Here is a 20,050-nt window from a genome sequence, read left to right as displayed (position 1 = left end):
TGCATCTCGGAGTTCTATGCTCTCATTTCTTTAGCCGCCATTGGATCACAGTGTATCAATGTGTCCATATGACAGAGGCTAGTGCTCTCGCCATAGTTACATTTTTACTTATAGATTATCATTTCACTTCAGATTTGTATGATTAACCACGTGATAATGATTTTGAGGAACGAAAACGTTAGGTTCTATGTTCCTGTGAGGGGATTGCGCGCACTACCTGTATGCTATTTTATTTTGACGCTTTGCTTGGGCAGGGAGCTGAAGGAGCAGAGTTTGTCGACTTTACATTTTAGTCATAGCAGACGCTCTTATCCAGAGCGACTTACCGTTAGTGAGTATACCATTTTTTTTCTTCTTCATACTAGCATTATTACATTGCTTAATAAATGGTTAAACATTTCTACATGGCGTTTTCTTTCTGAAATTAAGTGTCTGACTTTCGGCTATCGCAGATGCAGCTCCCCCCTCGTCAATAGTCTGTTACTTTTGCCTTACCACTCAAACGTGCCCATAATTTCACCATAAAAAAATCATGGGCTAATAGAAATGATAAACTGTGTGGTTCGAGCCCTGAATGCTGATTGGCTAAAAGCCTAGTTTAGACTTTAGACCGTTAAAAGGCATTTCGAATCTCTGGCATGTATTCTATTTCCAAAGATGCACATTAAAAACTGCAACTTGGCCCTTTTATGCTTTACCTGCAACATTTGTAGGACATGACTTTCATCCAGAGCTGTCAAAGCTTTGATTGGGGTGTCAATTTTGAAAACCAGGACTTGAAACAAGCTAGAATGACACTTGTGGAATTAAAGAATTGAGCACACAACAATTTTATTTCACGAGTTAAACAAAGCATTGATACTCATTTTGCATTATTACATTTGATGGTGTATAGAAGTCAGAAAGAGACAGACCGGGATGTCTAGTAGGGTTCTAATAAAACCACAATTCTCAATCGCTGGAGCAGAGAACATGGCACTCAAGTACAGCCTCACAGGAAAGGTAAAGCAGTCAGTCTGAAAAATATAAAGGCTTAACATCAAGATAATTCTCTCACCAATAAATCGCATGTCATCCTATCAAGCGTTCTCTCTCCTCAACCACGTTTTGTTCTCTTCAACCCTAGTGAGAAAGAAACTGTATATATAGAATAAAGTGTGTATGTGTTTCACTGAACGGATCAATGCCGTTCTTCCCCATTCCTGGTCCTCTTCGTGTCCTCTAACGGAACTGCAGGGGGCTGACACGCAGACCAATCACATCCTTTCCGATCTCCGTCACCTTGGAAATAAGGTTAAAGGTCAGATATCACTGGGGAGAGGATGTCTAAAATCTGTTAAGACTCACCAGTTACAAAGCAATTAATACAACATTTACACCAAAGCGGCACACTTCTAAATAGAGGGTCTTTCTGTACATAACACAGTAGGGCAGTTCTCTTGACTGACCTGTGTGACCCTGCAGACCTGGCCTTTGTAGGGGGGGCAGTAGCAGGCTCCAGACAGAGGGCACTTCTCTACGGGGCGTCCACGGTACAGGGGCGTGTAGGAGGCAGCGCACAGGTCAAATGGATTGTGGGGGTCGTAGTTCAGCTGGTGAGCATCTGTCAGCGTCTTCTCGCATGCTGCCAAGATCTTGCGTGTCTAAAAGACAGCAATAGAGATGGTAAAAAAGTGATATGGAAATAATTAAATGTAAAGTGCATTCGGAAAGTATTCAGACCCCTTGACTTTTTTCACATTGTTTCATTACAGCCTTATTCTAAAATTGATTAAATTGTTTTTTCCCCCCCCTCAATCTACACACAATACCCCATAATGACAAAGCAAAAACAGGTTATACATTTTCGCAAATGTATTAAATATTAAAAAATTGAAATCTCACATTTACATAAGTATTCATCAGACCCTTTACTCAGTATTTGTTTAAGCACCTTTGGCAGCGATTACAGCCTTGCCTTCTTGGGTATGACGCTACAAGCTTGACACACCTGTATTTGGGGAGTTTCTCCCATTCTTCTCTGCAGATCCTCTCAAGCTCTGTCAGGTTGTATGGGGAGCGTCGCTGCACAGCTATTTTCAGGTCTCTCCAGGGTTCAAGTCCAGGCTGTGGCTGGGCCACTCAAGGACATTCAGAGACTTGTCCCGAAGCCACTCCTGCGTTGTCTTGGCTGTGTGCTTAGGGTCGTTGTCCTGTTGGAAGGTGAACCTTCACCCCAGTCTGAGATCCTGAGCGCTCTGGAGCAGGTTTTCATCAAGGATCTCTGTACTTTGCTCTGTTCGTCTTTCCCTCGATCCTGACTAGTCTCCCAGTCCCTGCCACTGACAAACATCCCCACAGCATGATGCTGCCTCCGCCATGCTTCACTGTAGGGATGGTGCCAGGTTTCCTTCAGACGTGACGCTTGGCATTCAGGCCAAAGAGTTCAATCTTGGTTTCATCAGACCAGATAATCTTGTTTCTCATGGTCTGCGAGTCCTTTAGGTGCCTTTCGGCAAACTCCAAACGGGCTGTCGTGCCTTTTACTGAGGAGTGGCTGCCATCTGGCCACTCTACCATAAAAAGGTCTGATTGGTGGAGTGCTGCAGTGATGGCTGTCCATCTGGAAGGTTTTCCCATCTCCACAGAGGAACTCTGGAGCTCCGTCAGAGTGACCATCGGGTTCTTGGTCACCTCCCTGATTAAGGCCCTTCTCCCCTGATTGCTCAGTTTGGCCGGGCGGCCAGCTCTAGGAAGAGTCTTGGTGGTTCCAAACTTCTTACATTTAAGAATGATGGAGGCCACTGTGTTCTTGGGGACCTTCAATGCTGCAGAATTTTTTGGGGTACCCTTCCCCAGATCTGTGCCTCGACACAATCCTGTCTCGGAGCTCTACGGACAATTCCTTCAACCTCATGGCTTGGTTTTTCTCTGACATGCACTCAACTGTGGGACCTTATATAGAGACAGGTGTGCCTTTCCAAATCATGTCCAATCAATTGAATTTACCACAGGTGGACTCCAATCAAGTTGTAGGAACATCAAGGATGATCAATGGAAACAGGATGCACCTGAACTCAATTTCAAGTCTCATAGCCAAGGGTCTGAATACCTATGTAAATAAGGTCGTTTTTTAAAATTTGTAATACATTTGCTTAAATTTCAAAATCCTGTTTTCGATTTGTCATTATGGGGTATTGTGTGTAGATTAATGAGGAAAATATATTATTTAATACATTTTAGAATAAGGCTGTAACGTAATAAAATGTGGAAAAAGTCAAGAGGTCTGAATACTTTAGGAATGCACTGTACATACAGACAAACAGTCAGATTGTTACCTGCTGTGCAACCTCTGGTTTGGGCCCTAGTTCAAGCAAGCGACGGGCAAAACTTGCGGCTGTCTTGAAGTTCTTCAGTTTGAAGAACAGATTTAGTGCCGTGCGTAAGACCAGGACCATGTGGACTGGCTGGAGACTGCAGTGGGTGAAGTAAGCTGCCATCTGAAAATATCAAACAAACAAATACAATCATTAAAAGAAGACTACAGGGTAGTAAGCTCTTATGATTAGGGATATTGAGTGATTGGGGAAGTAGTGATAAACACAATGACAATACCTCACACAGTCTCTTCTGCTGGTCCAATGTGTCTTTAGGCAATTTCTTCCTTTCTGTTTCCATGGTGAGGCCAACAATGTATTCTCTGCAGATTGTGATCAACTGCTGAGCCTAAGAGAGACAGTAACGTCAATCAGGTAATCACCACCAACTACCATCCGGCCCACACTTGATTAACCTCAGTAAATAACATTGACCACAATGAAATCATTTCACTCTAAACAAGTCTGCGTACCTCTGCGATCTCCTGCTTGTTGTCGACCACCAGCAGTGGCACAGACAGCAGGATGGCGCGGAATCGTTCAACGGCTTCCTCGAAGCGGCCGGCGGTTGTGAGCTGGTAGCACTGCTGCAGGCGGGCGATGAGGTCAGAGAGACGAAGACCCACGGCAGGCAGCCCCTGCTTGGCCCCACAGTCCTTCCAGTTCCTCTGGGGGTTGCCACGCAGGCAGGGTAGAGACGGCAGGCCCAGGTAGCAGGTCCGCCCGCGGGACAGAGTCTGCATGAACAGCTGCTTATAGGGCCCGAACTGCACCACCCCAACCTGGTCATGGAGCAACTGAAAAGTAGAGGAAGAGAGAGACTTTAGTATAAAGTATAAACCTGTATAAAATGTGTGTGTGTGTGTGTAAGTGTGTGAGCTTACCCTCATGGCAGTCTCAAAGGAGCCAGCCAGGACGTGGTCCACAGGGAGCTGGGAGTTGTTGCACCACAGCTGGGTGGGGCTCATGCCCTTAGTGGGCGGGACAAAGAAACCATCTTCAACCCCTCCTCCAGCACCAGCTGACAACTCCTAGTGGTAGAGAAAATAAACAACATTCTCAAACTGACATGTCATCAGTCCTGCTATGATTTGCATTCCTTAAGCAAAATTGTCAAGAGAACTGATGTCAAAGAAGAGCGAATAATCTCACCAGCTCTGGAGGAAGGTCCAGATCTTCCTCTACCTCCCAGCCTCCTCCTTCCTCCTTCGCTGCACCTCCTTCCTCTCCTAATCCATCCTGGGCATCCATGAAGCCATCTGATGGAAACAGAGGAGAGAAATGAGAGGAACATAAGAAGAGATGGAGTAAGAGACAGGGTCCATCTGAGATGTTTTGTCTCTACTTTCAGGGTATTTGAAGAGGGACTGACTCACCCTCCTCCAGCTGAAGCTCTGCGTCATCTCCCCAGCCCTCTCCTCCTGGGGCATCAACATCCATGTCTGCAGCCATCTGACCAGCCTTCCCTGCATCACACACACAAACACATTTAACATCTCTACACAACAAATACTCTGACCACTTCCCACTCCAACATTAACGTTAAAACATTTTAAACTCAATACACGCCATTACATTACCTCTAAACTCAAATTAGTGCATGGAGTGTCAGGGCTGGGGACTCACCTTTGGCTGCAATGGCTCCCTCGAAGAAGCCCTTGGACACAGTGAGCAGGGGCCAGTTGGTATCCAGGGGGTTGATAGGAGGAGGTGGCTGCAGCAGCTGGGCATTGAGGTCCACCTCAGGGACAGTCTCCTTCTCTGGGTCAAAGGTCTCTTTCAGGGCTTCTGCCTCTTCGTCCATCCCGTGGGTGGCAGCAGTCAGATATGCCAGTGACTCTACATATGGAAGACAGCCACACAGAGGTCGGAGTTACAGAGAAGCAGTTTAGACCAAAAGCACCAGAAACAAGAGTCTTGTGTTAAATGTCGAGGGAGTGGGAAAGAGATATTGTGTGTGTGTGTGAGAATTAAAGGGGACTTACTCTGGCCACAGTTCTTCAGGATGCGGACTCTCTCGCTGACATCCCCCAGATACAGAGCACCCTGGTAGTGTCCACTCATGTCCTTCCTGATCTCAGCTGCAACACAACACAGACGTTAGTCACACAACTCTGACAAACAGACATACCGTCAGTCAAACAAAAGACAAAAATAAAAGAATGGCGTCTCTCTCACCGATCTTCATCATCTTGCGGAGCTTGGCCAGGTTGCCGGTGATGAGGTAGAGGAAGGTGAGCTTGTCGAAGTTCTTGGTCCTCTGGTAGCACATCTCCACGACCTGGTGGTGACCCTGAAGCAGCGCCGCCTCGCCTAGCCGTTCCCAGCAGCCCCGCTCATCCAGAGCCTTGGCAGCCTCCAACGCCACCTATAGACATGGAGGAAAAATTACGTCACCCAGTGTTTCACACAGACGATCTCAAGAGATTCAGAATGAAACCTGGGGTCTCAAACTCACTTCAATGTTGCCACACTCCAGAGCCAGACTGAAGCGGGTCTTCTCATCCTTGACGAAGTGCAGCGCCACCTCAGGGTAACCCTTCTTCTGCAGGTATGCGATAATGGACTGGCCAACCAGCTTGGCGTTACGCACCATGTGCAGCACCTGGAGGAGACAAAGGTCAGGGGTCACAAAGTCAGTCTAAAAGAAAAAAAAAGAGATAAGCATGTTAACTAAGAGATAGGAGCATCTAATTACATCGTCCTCACCTCTTCATATTTGCGGTTGACCAGGGCCAGTTTGAAGCGGTACTCCGTGGGGTCGATGGTCAGCACACGGGGTCTGCACTCACGGTCCAGACAGTAGACGCTGTTGCCTCTGACCCGGGTCACGTAGATGGGCAGGTCCAGAGTCCGGATGATACCATGATCACTACAGACAGAGTAGAGTGTGATTAGAAAAGTTGGATACACCTCTCGTCTATCAAATGCATCACCGAAGGAGTAAACAGCTTTCATTTTCCAGTATGTTCACAAATTGATGAAGGACTAGGAAGTGAATGAATCAATATACTGTACTTTGAATATACTCTGAATAAAGTGTGCATTAGTGGTGTCTTGTGCATTACCCTGAGGTGAGGGCGTATTTGATGTGGTTAGATGTGGTGTAAATGAAGACTCCACTCTCGTCCCAGGCTCCACTCTTCACACGGATGTTCTCATGGATGTTGCACAGACTCTCCAGCTTCCTGTTGCAGATCATAATGGCTGTAGAGGAAAGCAGAGATTTATCAACAGATTTAATACCAGGTAAATCTGGGGTACTAGAGAGCGAGTGAACAGCTAAAAAGGGTGTAAATCTAGGATAGGTTGTTGACAACAGCTATAGAGAGTGAATCGTGATAAGTTTAAAAAACAGCAAGAGGGCCCAAAATCTTGGCAGCAAAGCTGGAGAGAAAGTATTGGACAGATAATATCCTGATATGGTTCTGAGTGAGTACAGTACATACCGTGTTTAGCCAGCAAGGCCACGTGGCTGGTGTCAGCGCTCCACACCACATACTTGACCTTGGCGATCTTCACGGTGGCCAGAGAGCGTTTCTGCTGCACGTCAAAGAGGGTGACCCCGTCTGCGTCGCGCAGCAGCAGGGAGCCTGTCCCGGCGTAAAAGATCTCCTCACAGCTGGGCACCTGCACCTTTTTCACAATCTCATTCTTCAGGTTCTTGATCAGCAGCTGGAGGGAGAGCAGGGTACAACAATTATTTTAGTCATCCTCGGACCACTCAACTGTACAATAACCATACTTAACTACAGCCATTGGTCCAGAAAATACAACCTATTTAATAATGTGCACACACACACTTACAGAATGCATGCGGTCCAGAACAGCAAACCTGTTCCTTGCGACCCAGACTGCGGTCAGACCAGAGGACCTCTTCCCCTCAGGAGCTGCATGAGGGGGAGAAAGAATGAACATGGGTTTAGTGGATTTTCATCATCTAAAAAGCAGGATGTGAAACTGGAATTACATTCACATTTCACAGATGCCGTCTTGCTATAAGAGAGAATAAAGGTGCAGTTTTACCATCTGGGTTCTGAGAGTCGCTCTCTTTGGGAATGGAGTACAGGTCATAGGTGCTGTTCTCCAGGTTGGTTGCCCTCTGCACGAGCAAGAGACACGGCATTACATTTTCAACAACTAAAGAAACTGTCTAAATTATGAGTGTGTGTATGTACTGTATAACCTATTATGTGCATGCACGTTTTTTTTTTTAAAGTGCGAGACTCACAGTGCAGAGCAGGACAGCATTCTCTGCGGGGTTGTAAGACATGCTGAACACTGGGAACTTTGACCCACTAGTAGAAAAACAGAACGGTGGTTAGAATCCACATAATGACAAAACCAGCTGACCTCCCGCATTATTTTACAAAATCGCAAGCAGTCACTCAGTCTCATCCTTCAGAATTCAGATAAAGGACAATACAGACGTCGCAGTATTATATGAGCATGTATACGCAAACACACACCTGCGCAGCTGCATGACAGCAGTGTCCTTGCTGCTGTTAAAGTCGAGCTGGCGCAGGAAGCGTTCCTTGACGTAGTAGAGCATGTTGCCGTACACAGCATAGGCCGGACGCTCACGCTCCAGCTTAAACACCAGCATACCACTGTCATGACCTGGAGGACAAACAGCCTGGTTATACACTCCGCTTTAATTAATAAATGTCTTCAACAACACACTGTCACTGAAAGACAGTGAAATTAAGTGCAGCAATATTCAGTATGTGTGCCTATCTGCATATGAGGTGGGTCAAGAGTCAAGACTACCACCTCCACCCGCCTTACAATGTAATCTACTTTGAGCACATTAAAAAGCCCCATAACAATTCAATTCATTGCTATCATTATGTGTAAGTCACTTACCAGCAGCAAATAGATTGAGGTTGGGGTGAGCCCCCAGCACCCAGAAGCGGTCGTGGTCCCTGCGGAAGGTCTGGACACCGGTCCTCTTGGACATGTCCCATACACGGATGCTCTTGTCCTCAGAGTTGGACAGGATGAGCTCCTGGCGGGGGTGGAAGACAGCACAGGACACGTTGTTGTAGTGGCCCCTGCAGGTGTCCAGCTCCCACGCCTTGGACTCTGGGGAGGGGGAGAAAGTAAGACAATCAAGTTATCAAATTGCTAGGATCTAGGAAAAATCAGCAACCAAGCATGTTCTTTAAATAGCACTGTACCTTTATTTAAAACATTTTCTACAGTTCATAAACATGTACATAGAAGACAATTCATTATCTGGGTCGTTCCACGAAATGAGTCCCTTTTTGGGCAGTGTAAAAAAAATAACCCAAACCTTCTGTCATCGAGGTTAAATAAAAAAAATGACTATAGTAAGTGCCAAATAAAGTAACAGGGCGAATGGACGCTTCTTGTGTGCAACAGTGAGGGACAAAAAATGAAATTGTTAAAACATTTCTAGCCCATCTATCTTTGGGTAACAGGGTTGACGTGTTATGCTCGACCCACTCAGTTTCCACCACAAAACAGAAAATGCCCAAAAAGAGTAGAATCAGCGCACCTGATTTTACAGTGTGATTTGACAAGATGTTCAATGTTTCTTTTGAAAACAATTGTTAAAAAGGAATAGTCTCACCTTATTAAAACAAAAGTTCAGGTTACGTAACAGGGTTGACCTTAAAACGAGGGACAGGTTGTTTTTTTTAACCTTAAAATATAAATCACATGAAATAAATAATGTTCAGAAATGACTGTTAAAGCAACAAAATAACTGGCTTTACAGTAGCGAGGTTTCCATCCAATTAGCGACAGAGTTTCCTGCAAATATTCTAGAATCTGCATAAAGAATTTGCGCATTTTCCCACCAGTGGTGTGTTTTCACCAAACAGACTTTTTGCGGATAAAAATCAGTGGGTGATGAAGTAGTGCACACATTTATTTTTATCGCTTAAGTTTTCATGTACCAAATAAAAATTCAAAAGTTCAATGTTTCCATCGCATTTTCAACTGTTGCGTTAAATAGCAAATAGGACTACTCTGGTCTTGGCATGTGCGCGCTAGCCAAAAGCTCGCAGATACTGTGCGGGTAGGCTAGTCTACATGATGAGATTATTATGGATAAGAGCGAGAATATTTGTACTTTGGATGGATACGGGGTTAATGATGGTGAAAACTTGGGAGAAATGTTGGGGTTAAGTGAGTTAAAGGGGTACACAGAGGGACATGTCAAAATGACTTTATTGAATTGCAAGATTGATTGAATTTTCCATGTGGTCTATAGTAAAGAGCACTACATTAAATATATCAGGCTATTTTTTATTCAATATTGGTGCACAATTTCTACCTAAAATATCAAAGGGACGCAAAAGGAACTAATTTTGTGGAACGACCCATCTACTCACCGTTCATCCTCCAGATCTTGACCTGCCGGTCGTCGGCCCCTGAGACGATGAGGGGCATGGTGGGATGGAAGGCGGCCCAGTTGACCCCACGGTCGTGACCCTGCAGGGAGAGGGAAACGCACATGGTTCATAACTGGCCCTCATGTGGCCCAGACTTTTTCTTAGTCAGCACAAACTCCTGGGCCTACCAATAACATTACTATTAATTTCAGTGATCTGCTCAGTGCTCACACCGCTCTCCTTCTCCTTAGAGGGTATATAGGATCTTTGCCTATAGCAATTCTGAAGTACAACAAAAGTACCATCAATAGTCATCAATGTCTTACAGAGAGACTCAAAACAGACTTACCTCGAGCACGTGTTTGACAACAGCATCAGATGCTCCGAACAGATCGACGCCAGAGATGCCTCGCACATCAGTTTCCACAGCACCGGGAGAGAGGTTCTTCTTCCTCAGACCTGGAACCAACATGCATAGCACCACACACAAGGGGAATCCATATATATGTTACACAGGTGCACCCAGATACAGGGGAGGGAGGAAGGAGATGGAACATGATACACATTAAGACACACTAAAATAGATACCATCAACAAGAGGGAAAGATAGTATCATCAGAGATCTCTAACACACATACGTAGCTGTTGAATTCCCAAACACACACACACACACACAGGCACTGAAGAGCAACGACACAACCGGTGTTCTCACTGTGGTTCTAACTCGAGTACAGGAGGAACACTATCACCATATTCAGCACATCAAACAGTCATTGAGTTGATTGGGTTAATTAATCAACAACACACAAAGAGCATCACAGTTACCCTGTCATTGGATTACAGTTAATCTAGGGCTGACCCCAATTATTCGACTAGTCGATTGTTTGGTCGATAGGCTGTTGGCCGGCAATAAATAAAAAAGTCAAGCAGTAGACTAATACATTGCGAAGGCCGCGGGGATGGCACAGTCCAAGGGGAGTGTGGCTGAACAATGCAAGTCTCTCTCCAGAATGCGCTCTCTCCCGCCCATTTGTGCACGTTCATGGTTTCATAACTTCATAGTGTGAATTGTTTACGTTTGATTGTGTCTATCAATTCCCCATTACATACACTACCGTTCAAAGGTTTGGGGTCACTTAGAAATTGCCTTGTTTTCGAAAGAAAAGCAAATTTTTTGTCCATTAAAATATCAAATTGATCAGAAATACAGTGTAGACATTGTTAATGTTGTAAATGGCTATTGTAACTGGAAACAGCAGATTTTTTATGGAATATCTACATAGGCGTACAGAGGCCCATTATCAGCAACCATCAGTCCTGTGCTCCAATGGCACGTTGTGTTTGCTAATCAAAGCTTATCATTTTAAAAAGGCTAATTGATCATTAGAAAACACTTATGCAATTATGTTAGCACAGCTGAAAACTGTTGTGCTGATTAAAGAAGCAATAAAACTGGCCTTCTTGAGACTAGTTGAGTATCTGGAGCATCAGCAATTGTGGGTTCGATTACAGGATCAAAATGGCCAGAAACAAATAACTTTCTTCTGAAACTCGTCAGTCTATTCTTGTTCTGAGAAATGAAGGCTATTCCATGCGAGAAATTGCCAAGAAACTGAAGATCTCGTACAACGCTGTGTACTACTCCCTTCACAGAACAGCGCAAACTGGCTCTAACCAGAATAGAAAGAGGAGTGGGAGGCCCCGGTGCACAACTGAGCAAGAGGACAAATACATTAGTGTCTAGTTTGAGAAACAGACGCCTCACAGGTCCTCAACTGGCAGCTTCATTAAATACTACCCGCAAAACACCAGTCTCAACGTCAACAGTGAAGAGGCGACTCCTGGATGCTGACCTTCTAGGCAGAGTTGCAAAGAAAAAGGCATCTCTCAGACTGGCCAATAAAAAGAAACAATTAAGATGGGCAAAAGAACACAGACACTGGACAGAGGAAGATTGGGGAAAAAGTGTTATGGACAGACGAATTTAAGTTTGAGGTGTTCGGATCACAAAGAAGAACATTTGTGAGACGCATACCAAATGAAAAGATGCTGGAGGAGTGCTTGATGCCATCTGTCAAGCATGGTGGAGGCAATGTGATGATCTGGGGGTGCTTTGGTGGTGGTAAAGTGGGAGATTTGTACAGGGTAAACGGGATCTTGAAGAAGGAAGGCTATCACTCCATTTTGCAACGCCATGCCATACCCTGTGGACGGCACTTGATTGGAGCCAATTTCCTCCTACAACAGGACAATGACCCAAAGCACAGCTCCAAACTACGCAATAACTATTTAGGGAAGAAGCAGTCAGCTGGTAGTGTCTATAATGGAGTGGCCAGCACAGTCACCGGATCTCAACCCTATTGAGCTGTTGTGGGAGCATAAGAAGTGCCCATCAAGCCAATCCAACTTGTGGGAGGTGCTTCAGGAAGCATGGGGTGAAATCTCTTCAGATTACCTCAACAAATTGACAACTAGAATGCCAAAGGTCTGCAAGGCTGTAATTGCTGCAAATGGATGATTCTTTGACGAAAGCAAAGTTTGAAGGACACAATTATTATTTCTATTAAAAATCATTATTTCTAACCTTGTCAATGACTACATTTCCTATTAATTTTGCTATATTTCCTATTCAAACTCATTTCATGCATGTTTTCATGGAAAACAAGGACATTTCTAAGTGACCCCAAACTTTTGAACGGTAGTGTATATCACCAGTAGTACATTTACCATTCATGCCTATAATTTCTAATCTACAATGTTTGTTGGTTATGGTAATGTCTGTTGGTTATGGTAATGTCTGTTAATGCATTCAATATATTATTATTATTATTATTCCAGTCTTGTACCGATCTCATTGTCGGAGTGGACGTTGTTTGCAAAGCGCACACAAGTTTTGGTTTATTTCTTCCATTTAAGAGTTTTGTCAATTTAGTCATTGTCTTTTGTTTGGAGCGCTCCTGTCAATGTTGGGTAAGGACGCGCACCTGATTACGCATAGACGTATAGGCTACCTGGCCTGCTTGCAAATGTAGGCATATATACTGAAAACAAATATTACAGTTCATATAAGGAAATGTCAATTGAATAAAATTCATTAGGCCCTAATCTATGGATTTCACATGACTGGGCAGGGGTGCAGCCATGGGTGGGCCTTGGGGAGCACAGGCGCACCCACTTGGCAGTCTGACCCACCCACTGGCGAGCCAGGCCCAGCCAATAAGTTTTCCCCCACAAAAGGGCTTTAATACAGACAAATAGTCCTCAGCACCCCATCAGACAATCCCGCAGCTGAAGAAGCCAGAGGTGGAGGTCCTGGGCTGGCGTGGTTACACGTGGTCTGCGGTTGTGAGGCCGGTTGGACGTACTGCCAAATTCTCTAAAACGGAGGCAGTTTATGGTAGAGAAATTAACATTAAATTCTCTGGCAACAGCTCTGGTGGACATTCCCGCAGTCAGCATGCCAATTGCACGCTTCCTCAAAACTTGAGACTACTGTGGCATTGTGTTGTGTGACAAAAAAACAGCACATTTTATTGTCCCCAGCACAAGGTGCAACTGTGTAATGATCATGCTGTTTAATCAGCTTCTTGATATGCCACACCTGTCAGGTGGTGGATGGATTATCTTGGCAAAGATATGCTCACTAACAGGGATGTAAACAAATGTGTGCACAAAATGAGAGAGAGATAAGCTTTTTGTGCGTATGGAACATTTCTGGGATTTTTTATTTCAGCTCATGAAACATGGGACCTGTTGCGTTTATATTTTTGTTCAGTGTAAATGTGCCCATTTGGGGATCTGATAGTATTTCTGATTGGCTTAATGCACCACCACTAATGAGCTGTGGAGCTTCTCAAAGTAATGGTTTTCTTCAACTCAAACAAAGTCAGTTTTTACATCCATTGAGAATGACAATAAATCCTCAATGTATTTGATTAAATTTTTATTTTTTTCCCAGCTCTCTCCCTTTCGATAACCACTCAGCGTGAAAGGGAAAAATGTAATGCTCTAATCCAGTGGAAACGTCATAAAATTGCCTACCTGATTACTTCTTATCCCTTGCACAAATAGCCTACAACTGTGTCTGAGGGCTCTGAGTGCCCAGAATATGTTATACAATGTTGCAAGGAGCTTCAGGCTGGACCCAAGTTAAGTTAATACAATGTTTCAAGTTCGTTGCAGACAGGCCATGCGTAGCCAATGTGATTTATAGGAGCTTTCTTTTTATCAGGATATTTTCTACCTGCAATGTTTTGTTGGCTTTATAGGCTATTTTTACATAGTTGGGAATGGCAATAGAAGTTACTTTTTAGGTTTGTCATTTAGATTTGGATAGCATTTTGATTAACCACATGACAAAGACAGATACGAAGACGTTATTATAAATTAAATGAAACTGTTCCACGAAAAAGTGTATATGAAAACCATAACTGTCACACAGATTGGTAGAAATGGTCAGATAAATTGGCATTCTACATGAGAAAGTTTGCAGTCTCCTCGTGTAGCCTATTACCGGCAACCTCTGGAGTGTAACGGCAGAATCTGCAAAAGCCAGCAGGAGCGGGAGGAGGATGTTCAGGACAGGTAATAAATGTTTTCCTTCTGGTTATCTTGATCTCTGGCTCCCGAGTCATGTGTCTTATTTTATCGAACAGTGAGCTTAACGCATCAGACAAGCTCAATGCATATATAGTTGATTTAATTAAAACACAGGGTGTGTCTATATACGGAAAAATACATTAATTAAAATTTCGACCAATCAATTGGTCGAAAGAACAGACGACTTTCGGTGGACCATGATTTTTTTGGGGACAGCCCTAAGTTAAGCAATCACAAAGAGATGACACCCAGGACTCGAGTCAGAACACACACTTAATCTAGAGAGAACTGTCTGCGTCACTGTCTCCAGCACAGAGAAATCACATGGTGAACAGATAACCCAACAGGATCAAGAAGAGGATTCATGAAGGAGAACTGCACTAGGAACCGATGTGCAGGTGTGGATGTTTCCTGTGGGAGCATGGGGACAGATGACACAGGTGGAAGTGGGAAGAGGTGGATTTGGCCGATGGGCTGGTGGAGGTGGTGGTTGGGGTTGTAAAGAGGTGCTCTGATGGAGCGTTGAATGTCAGGAGGGTGAGTAGTATTTTGGAGAGTCCATGCTTGGGTTAGGTTAGATACTGCTACAAACAAAACATCTTACTGCTGCAAGGTTTGTGTCATGCCACGAGTTCATGCTTCCTGACCAACAAGCTTATAATTTACCAGTCAATGTAATCTAAAGCATTGGTCAGGAAATGCAAAGATGATATTGATCAAGTCTGCGGCTACTTATAGTATTACTGACTGTGACATGGAGACATTGTGCGCTGCGCAGGTGGAGCATTATATCGTGCATGTTTATTACTTATTATAAACTGGGTAGTTTGAGCCCTGAATGCTGATTGGCTGACAGCCGTTGTATATCATACAGTATACCACGGGTATGACAAAACATATTTTTACTGCTCTAATTACATTGGTAACTAGTTTATAATAGCAGTAAGGCACCTCTGGGGTTTGTGGTATTTGGCCTATATACCACTCTAATGGCGTTGCGTCATGCATAAGAACAGCCCTTAGCTGTGGTATATTGCTATATACCACACCCCCTCGGGCCTTATTGCTTAATTTGTGAAGGGTAATAATAACAATTGGTACGTTTACGAAGGATGGGTTCTTCTCATCAATGAGAGCAGTTAGTAGTGAGTGGTAGCACAGAGCTGATGGCTAATACAGTTTACTTGGGGTAGTTGAGGGGTGCTGGCGACAGTGGCTGGCTATCATGTAATCTGGGGGAATTAATGCACACTGACAAAGCACACAGAACAGTGAGAATAAATTAGGGAATTTCACACCTCCCAGCTGCACAGGAGTGTGAGTGATGTATCTGAGCAGATATGGGGCATACAATAGGAACACTGCAGATGGCAGGGAGTTGTCATTGAAGCCATGCATGCCAACACTGATGAAAAAAAGGTGGCAGGAACAGGATTATGTGTAGTGTGTTGCGAATGAGGTAGGCCACTTAGACCTAAAATGGGTTAGTGAATGAGAAGAGTAAAAGAATGATGGAAAGACAGGCAAGAAACACCATCAAAGAAAAGTAGATATTAAAACATGCAGAAGCACAGAAACACCTCTCCCATAATCTCGCTCTCCGTCTTTCTCACATCATCTAACAAAGTGTTACATTTCTTACCTCATTTAACCACCTCTACAAATCTTCAGTGAAAGGTCTTTAGTTCTGTTCATAACTACGCTTTCTAAAACTATCATTTTCACTCTATTCAACTGTCCATCTCAACTAAGGAGAGAGGTGTTTCTGCAAAAAGCCCACAGAGATTAATTCTCTACAAGGAGGAGAGGAAGGAGGGGTTAAGGACGTGTTTTGTCCCCGCCTTCCACTCCATACCACCCAGCCCCATCCCCAAACCTCACCGCCCACCCTCAATCCTGAGTCCCATCCCCACGCCCTCACCGGAGATATCCCACACGCGCACGGTCTGGTCCAGGCTGGCCGACACCACCAGGTCCTCAGAGGGGTGGAACTGAGCACACATCACATAATGATTATGCCCTGTCAGGACACTGCAGGAGAGAAACACAGAAATTATATCAGAATTTACAATTAGAAAAACAATAGACACATGCAAGTGTTTGTGTGAGGTGCCAACACTTGGCTCAGGTACTGACTTACCAGACGCAGGTCCTGGACTGCCAGTTCCAGATGCGGATGGTCTGGTCATCTGAGGCACTCAAAATCCATGGATACTCCTAGAGAAAGGAAAGCAATGAGTTTCATGACGCGTTATTAGGCCTACAGTGCCTTCGGAAAGTATTCAGACCCCTTGACTTTTCCCACTTTGTTAGGATACAGCCTTATTCTAAAATGTATTAAATTGTTTGTTTTTTTCCTTCATCAATCTACACACAATACCCCATAATGACAAAGCAAAAACAGGTTTTTAGAAATGTTTGCCAATTTATTAAATATTAAACACGGAAATATGACATTTACATAAGTATTCAGACCCTTTACTCACTACTTTGTTGAAGCACCTTTTGCAATAATTACAGCCTCTAGTCTTTTTGGGTATGATGCTACAAATCAAATCAAATTGTATTTGCCACATGCGCCGAATACAACAGGTGTAGACCTTACAGTGAAATGCTTACTTACAAGCCATTAACCAAAAAATTTAAAAACAAATAATTAAAGAGCAGCAGTAAAATAAAATAACAGTAGGGAGGCTATATACACACAAGGTACCGGTACAGAGTCAATGTTAATCTTTGCCTCGATCCTGACTACTCTCCCAGTCCCTGCCACTGAAAAACACCCCCACAGCATGATGATGCCACCGCCATGCTTCACCGTAGGGATGGTGCCAGGTTTCCTCCAGATGTGACGCTTGGCATTCAGGCCAAAGAGTTCAATCTTGGTTTCATCAGACCAGAGAATCTTGTTTCTCATGGTCAGAGTCCTTAGGTGCCTTTTGGCAAACTCCAAGTGGGCTGTCTTGTGCCTTTTACTGAGGAGTGGCTTCCGTCTGGCCTCCGTCTGGCCACTTTACCATAAAGGCCTGATTGGTGGAGTGCTGCAGAGATGGTTGTCCTTCTGGAAGGTTCTCCCATCTCCACCGAGGAACTCTAGAGCGCCGTCAGCGTGACAATTGGGTTCTTGGTCACTTCCCTGATCAAGGCCCTTCTCCCCTGATTGCTCAGTTTGGCCGGGCGGCCAGCTCTAGGAAGAGTCTTGGTGGTTCCAAACTTCTTCCATTTAAGAATGATGCAGGCCACTGTGTTCTTGGGGACCTTCAATGCTGCAGAAATGTTTTGGTACCCTTCCCCAGATCTGTGCCTCCACACAATCCTGTCTCGGAGCTCTACGGACAATTCCTTCAACCTCATGGCTTGGTTTTTGCTCTGACATGCACTGTCAACTGTGGGACCTTATATAGACAGCTGTGTGCCTTTCCAAATCATGTCCAATCAATTGAATTTACCACAGGTGGACTCCAATCAAGTTGTAGAAACACATCAAGGCTGATCAATAGAAACAGGATGCACCTGAGCTCAATTTCAAGTCTCATAGCAAAGGGTCTGAATACTTATGTAAATAAGGCATTTTTTTATTATTAAAAAAAAAATACATTTGCAAAAATGTCTACAACCTGTTTTCGCTTTGTCATTTTGGGGTATTTTTATATATTTTATTTTTTACATTTAATCCATTTTAGAATAAGGCTGTAAAGTAGCAAAATGTGGTAAAAGTCAAGAGGTCTGAATACTTTCCAAATGCACTGTATATGGGATTATATGCCAGAACATGAAACTACAGGAAAAACATGACATTCAAAGGCTGGGTCATCATGTAAGTGACAACAGAATTGATGTAGGCTAGCCATTTTGAGTGTAAAAATAAGAAGAACTCACATGATGGAAGAAGGTGGTGCGGATGTAGTCCAGGTGTCCAAGAAGAGTGAAGAGGCAACGCCGCAACTTGTAGTTCCACACCTAGTAAAGGGAGATAAATAGTAAATGGTGCAGTGACATCATAATCACAGTTTTCCTGTATGTTTTAGAATGTATTCTCTGCAATGGAAACATGTATGAAGGAGAATGTGAGGGTGTATGAATGTCTAACCTTGATTTTGTAGTCATCTCCTCCAGACACAAACAGAGGCTGTTGCTTGTGGAAATCAATTCCTCTGACAGGTCCTTCACAATAAAACCAAACATAATCATTTGTATTTATTTTACCTTTATTTAACTAGGCAAGTCAGTTAAGAACAAATTCTTATTTACAATGAAGGCCTACACCGGCCAAACCCGGACGACGCTGGGCCAATTGTGCACCGCCCTATGGGACTTCCAATCACGGCCGGTTGTGATACAGCCTGGAATCGAACCAGGGGGTCTGTAGTGACGCCTCAAGCACTGAGATGCAGTGCCTTAGACTGCTGCGCCACTCGGGAGCCCTCATCATCAATAACCAATCAAAGTCGATTACATTTTCATGTTTAGAAATGTGAAAAACTCATTTTTACCATCATGCTCATCGAACTTGTCAATCAGTGTGCACATCCGATAGTCCCAAAGCTGGATGACTCCATTGTGAAGACTAGCAAGGATCCAGGGCCGCTTAGGGTGGAAACTCAGCCCTACGGATGAGAAATGGTTTTAGAAAGTTGGCTTACTAATTAGTTACACGGTCTATGTCTATAGACACCAATGAATGGCAAAATTGTCATCAAGTAAACCATCAATGATAAACATGCAGATCACATGCATTTATATTCATTGCATGGATTTGAGATTGCGTCTGTTAAATGACGTAAATGTAAATGTAGATATGAGCTGAAAGTGTTAAAATACGTGGATGACTGGCTAGCTAGCTTGCTAACTAAATCTTGCTAACATTAGCTGGCTAGCTAGTTAACATTAGCTAAAATAGCATACGTTTCCTTGGTCGTAACTAAGTCATGAAAGATTTTTCTAAAATGTGACATGACATTGCTAATCGTATCAATAAATATCTCTTGTCAATTTACAACGACTAAAGAAAGACAACATATTACATGGGCAACATCATTAGCTAGCTAACAGGCTGCTAACATTACCTTTCACACGGGCCGACTTCGTCTCGAATTTGGTCAACATCATAGGAAAGCAACGATAACTATATATGGATGTATCAAATTCACTCTGAAGATATACAAAACTTCGTTAAAACTATTATTTTCGCAGACTTGTTTCCCAACTGCTTATTTAGCCCCGACTGTTTCCTGACACGTCAACCTGTGTTGGTGCAATGTCTTCCTGCTTGGGAACAATAAAGTTAGTATTAATGGTGCTTTCAAGACAACTGGGAACTCGGGAAAAACGAGGCCAAATCATGACGTCAACGATCTTCAGGTCGGAAAGTCACAGCTCTAAAAAGATGTCCGAGATCCTGACTTGGAATTCCGAGTTGAATTACCGTTCAAAACTATTTTTCCTAGTCGGAGCTCGAGCTCCCAGTTGTCTTGGACTCACTGAAGTCGGGAGACTTCCGAGTTCCCATTTCCTAGCTGTTGTGAATGCGGCAATAGGATACAGCTGACGCAAAAAGCTCCACGGCGCGGTGATGATGTAATGGAACCACTACTAGTCTATGGATGGGGCTGGCTGGCATCCTAATGAGTTGTACTGAATTCATTCTCGTTAAATATATATCGCACATAAAACCTCAATGTATTTTTTTAAATAAATTGGACATATGACATTACAAGGACTTCCGGTTCCCAA

At 43.8% G+C, this 20,050-nt stretch overlaps 1 protein-coding gene across 1 annotated transcript; it reads right to left on the bottom strand.

Moving 5' to 3' along the window:
- Nucleotides 1-814: 814 nt before the first annotated feature.
- On the bottom strand, nt 815-19,604 carry LOC121535613 (coatomer subunit alpha). Its single transcript, XM_041842845.2, has 28 exons — nt 19,384-19,604; nt 18,811-18,924; nt 18,408-18,481; nt 18,197-18,277; nt 16,458-16,534; nt 16,239-16,348; nt 10,068-10,177; nt 9,719-9,818; nt 8,223-8,441; nt 7,826-7,976; nt 7,588-7,654; nt 7,383-7,458; nt 7,164-7,246; nt 6,806-7,031; nt 6,425-6,563; nt 6,066-6,228; nt 5,815-5,961; nt 5,535-5,724; nt 5,342-5,437; nt 4,983-5,195; nt 4,733-4,822; nt 4,509-4,615; nt 4,241-4,387; nt 3,830-4,153; nt 3,595-3,705; nt 3,318-3,479; nt 1,449-1,643; nt 815-1,281 (listed from the first exon to the last, which is right to left on the bottom strand). Exons 1-28 carry the CDS (start codon nt 19,424-19,426, stop codon nt 1,222-1,224), a joined length of 3,675 nt encoding a protein of 1,224 aa, XP_041698779.1. The 5' UTR covers nt 19,427-19,604; the 3' UTR covers nt 815-1,221.
- Nucleotides 19,605-20,050: the final 446 nt, after the last annotated feature.

The sequence above is a fragment of the Coregonus clupeaformis genome, chromosome 21, assembly GCF_020615455.1.
Source record: "Coregonus clupeaformis isolate EN_2021a chromosome 21, ASM2061545v1, whole genome shotgun sequence".
NCBI lineage: Eukaryota > Metazoa > Chordata > Actinopteri > Salmoniformes > Salmonidae > Coregonus > Coregonus clupeaformis.
This window is presented reverse-complemented; position numbering and strand designations above follow the sequence as displayed.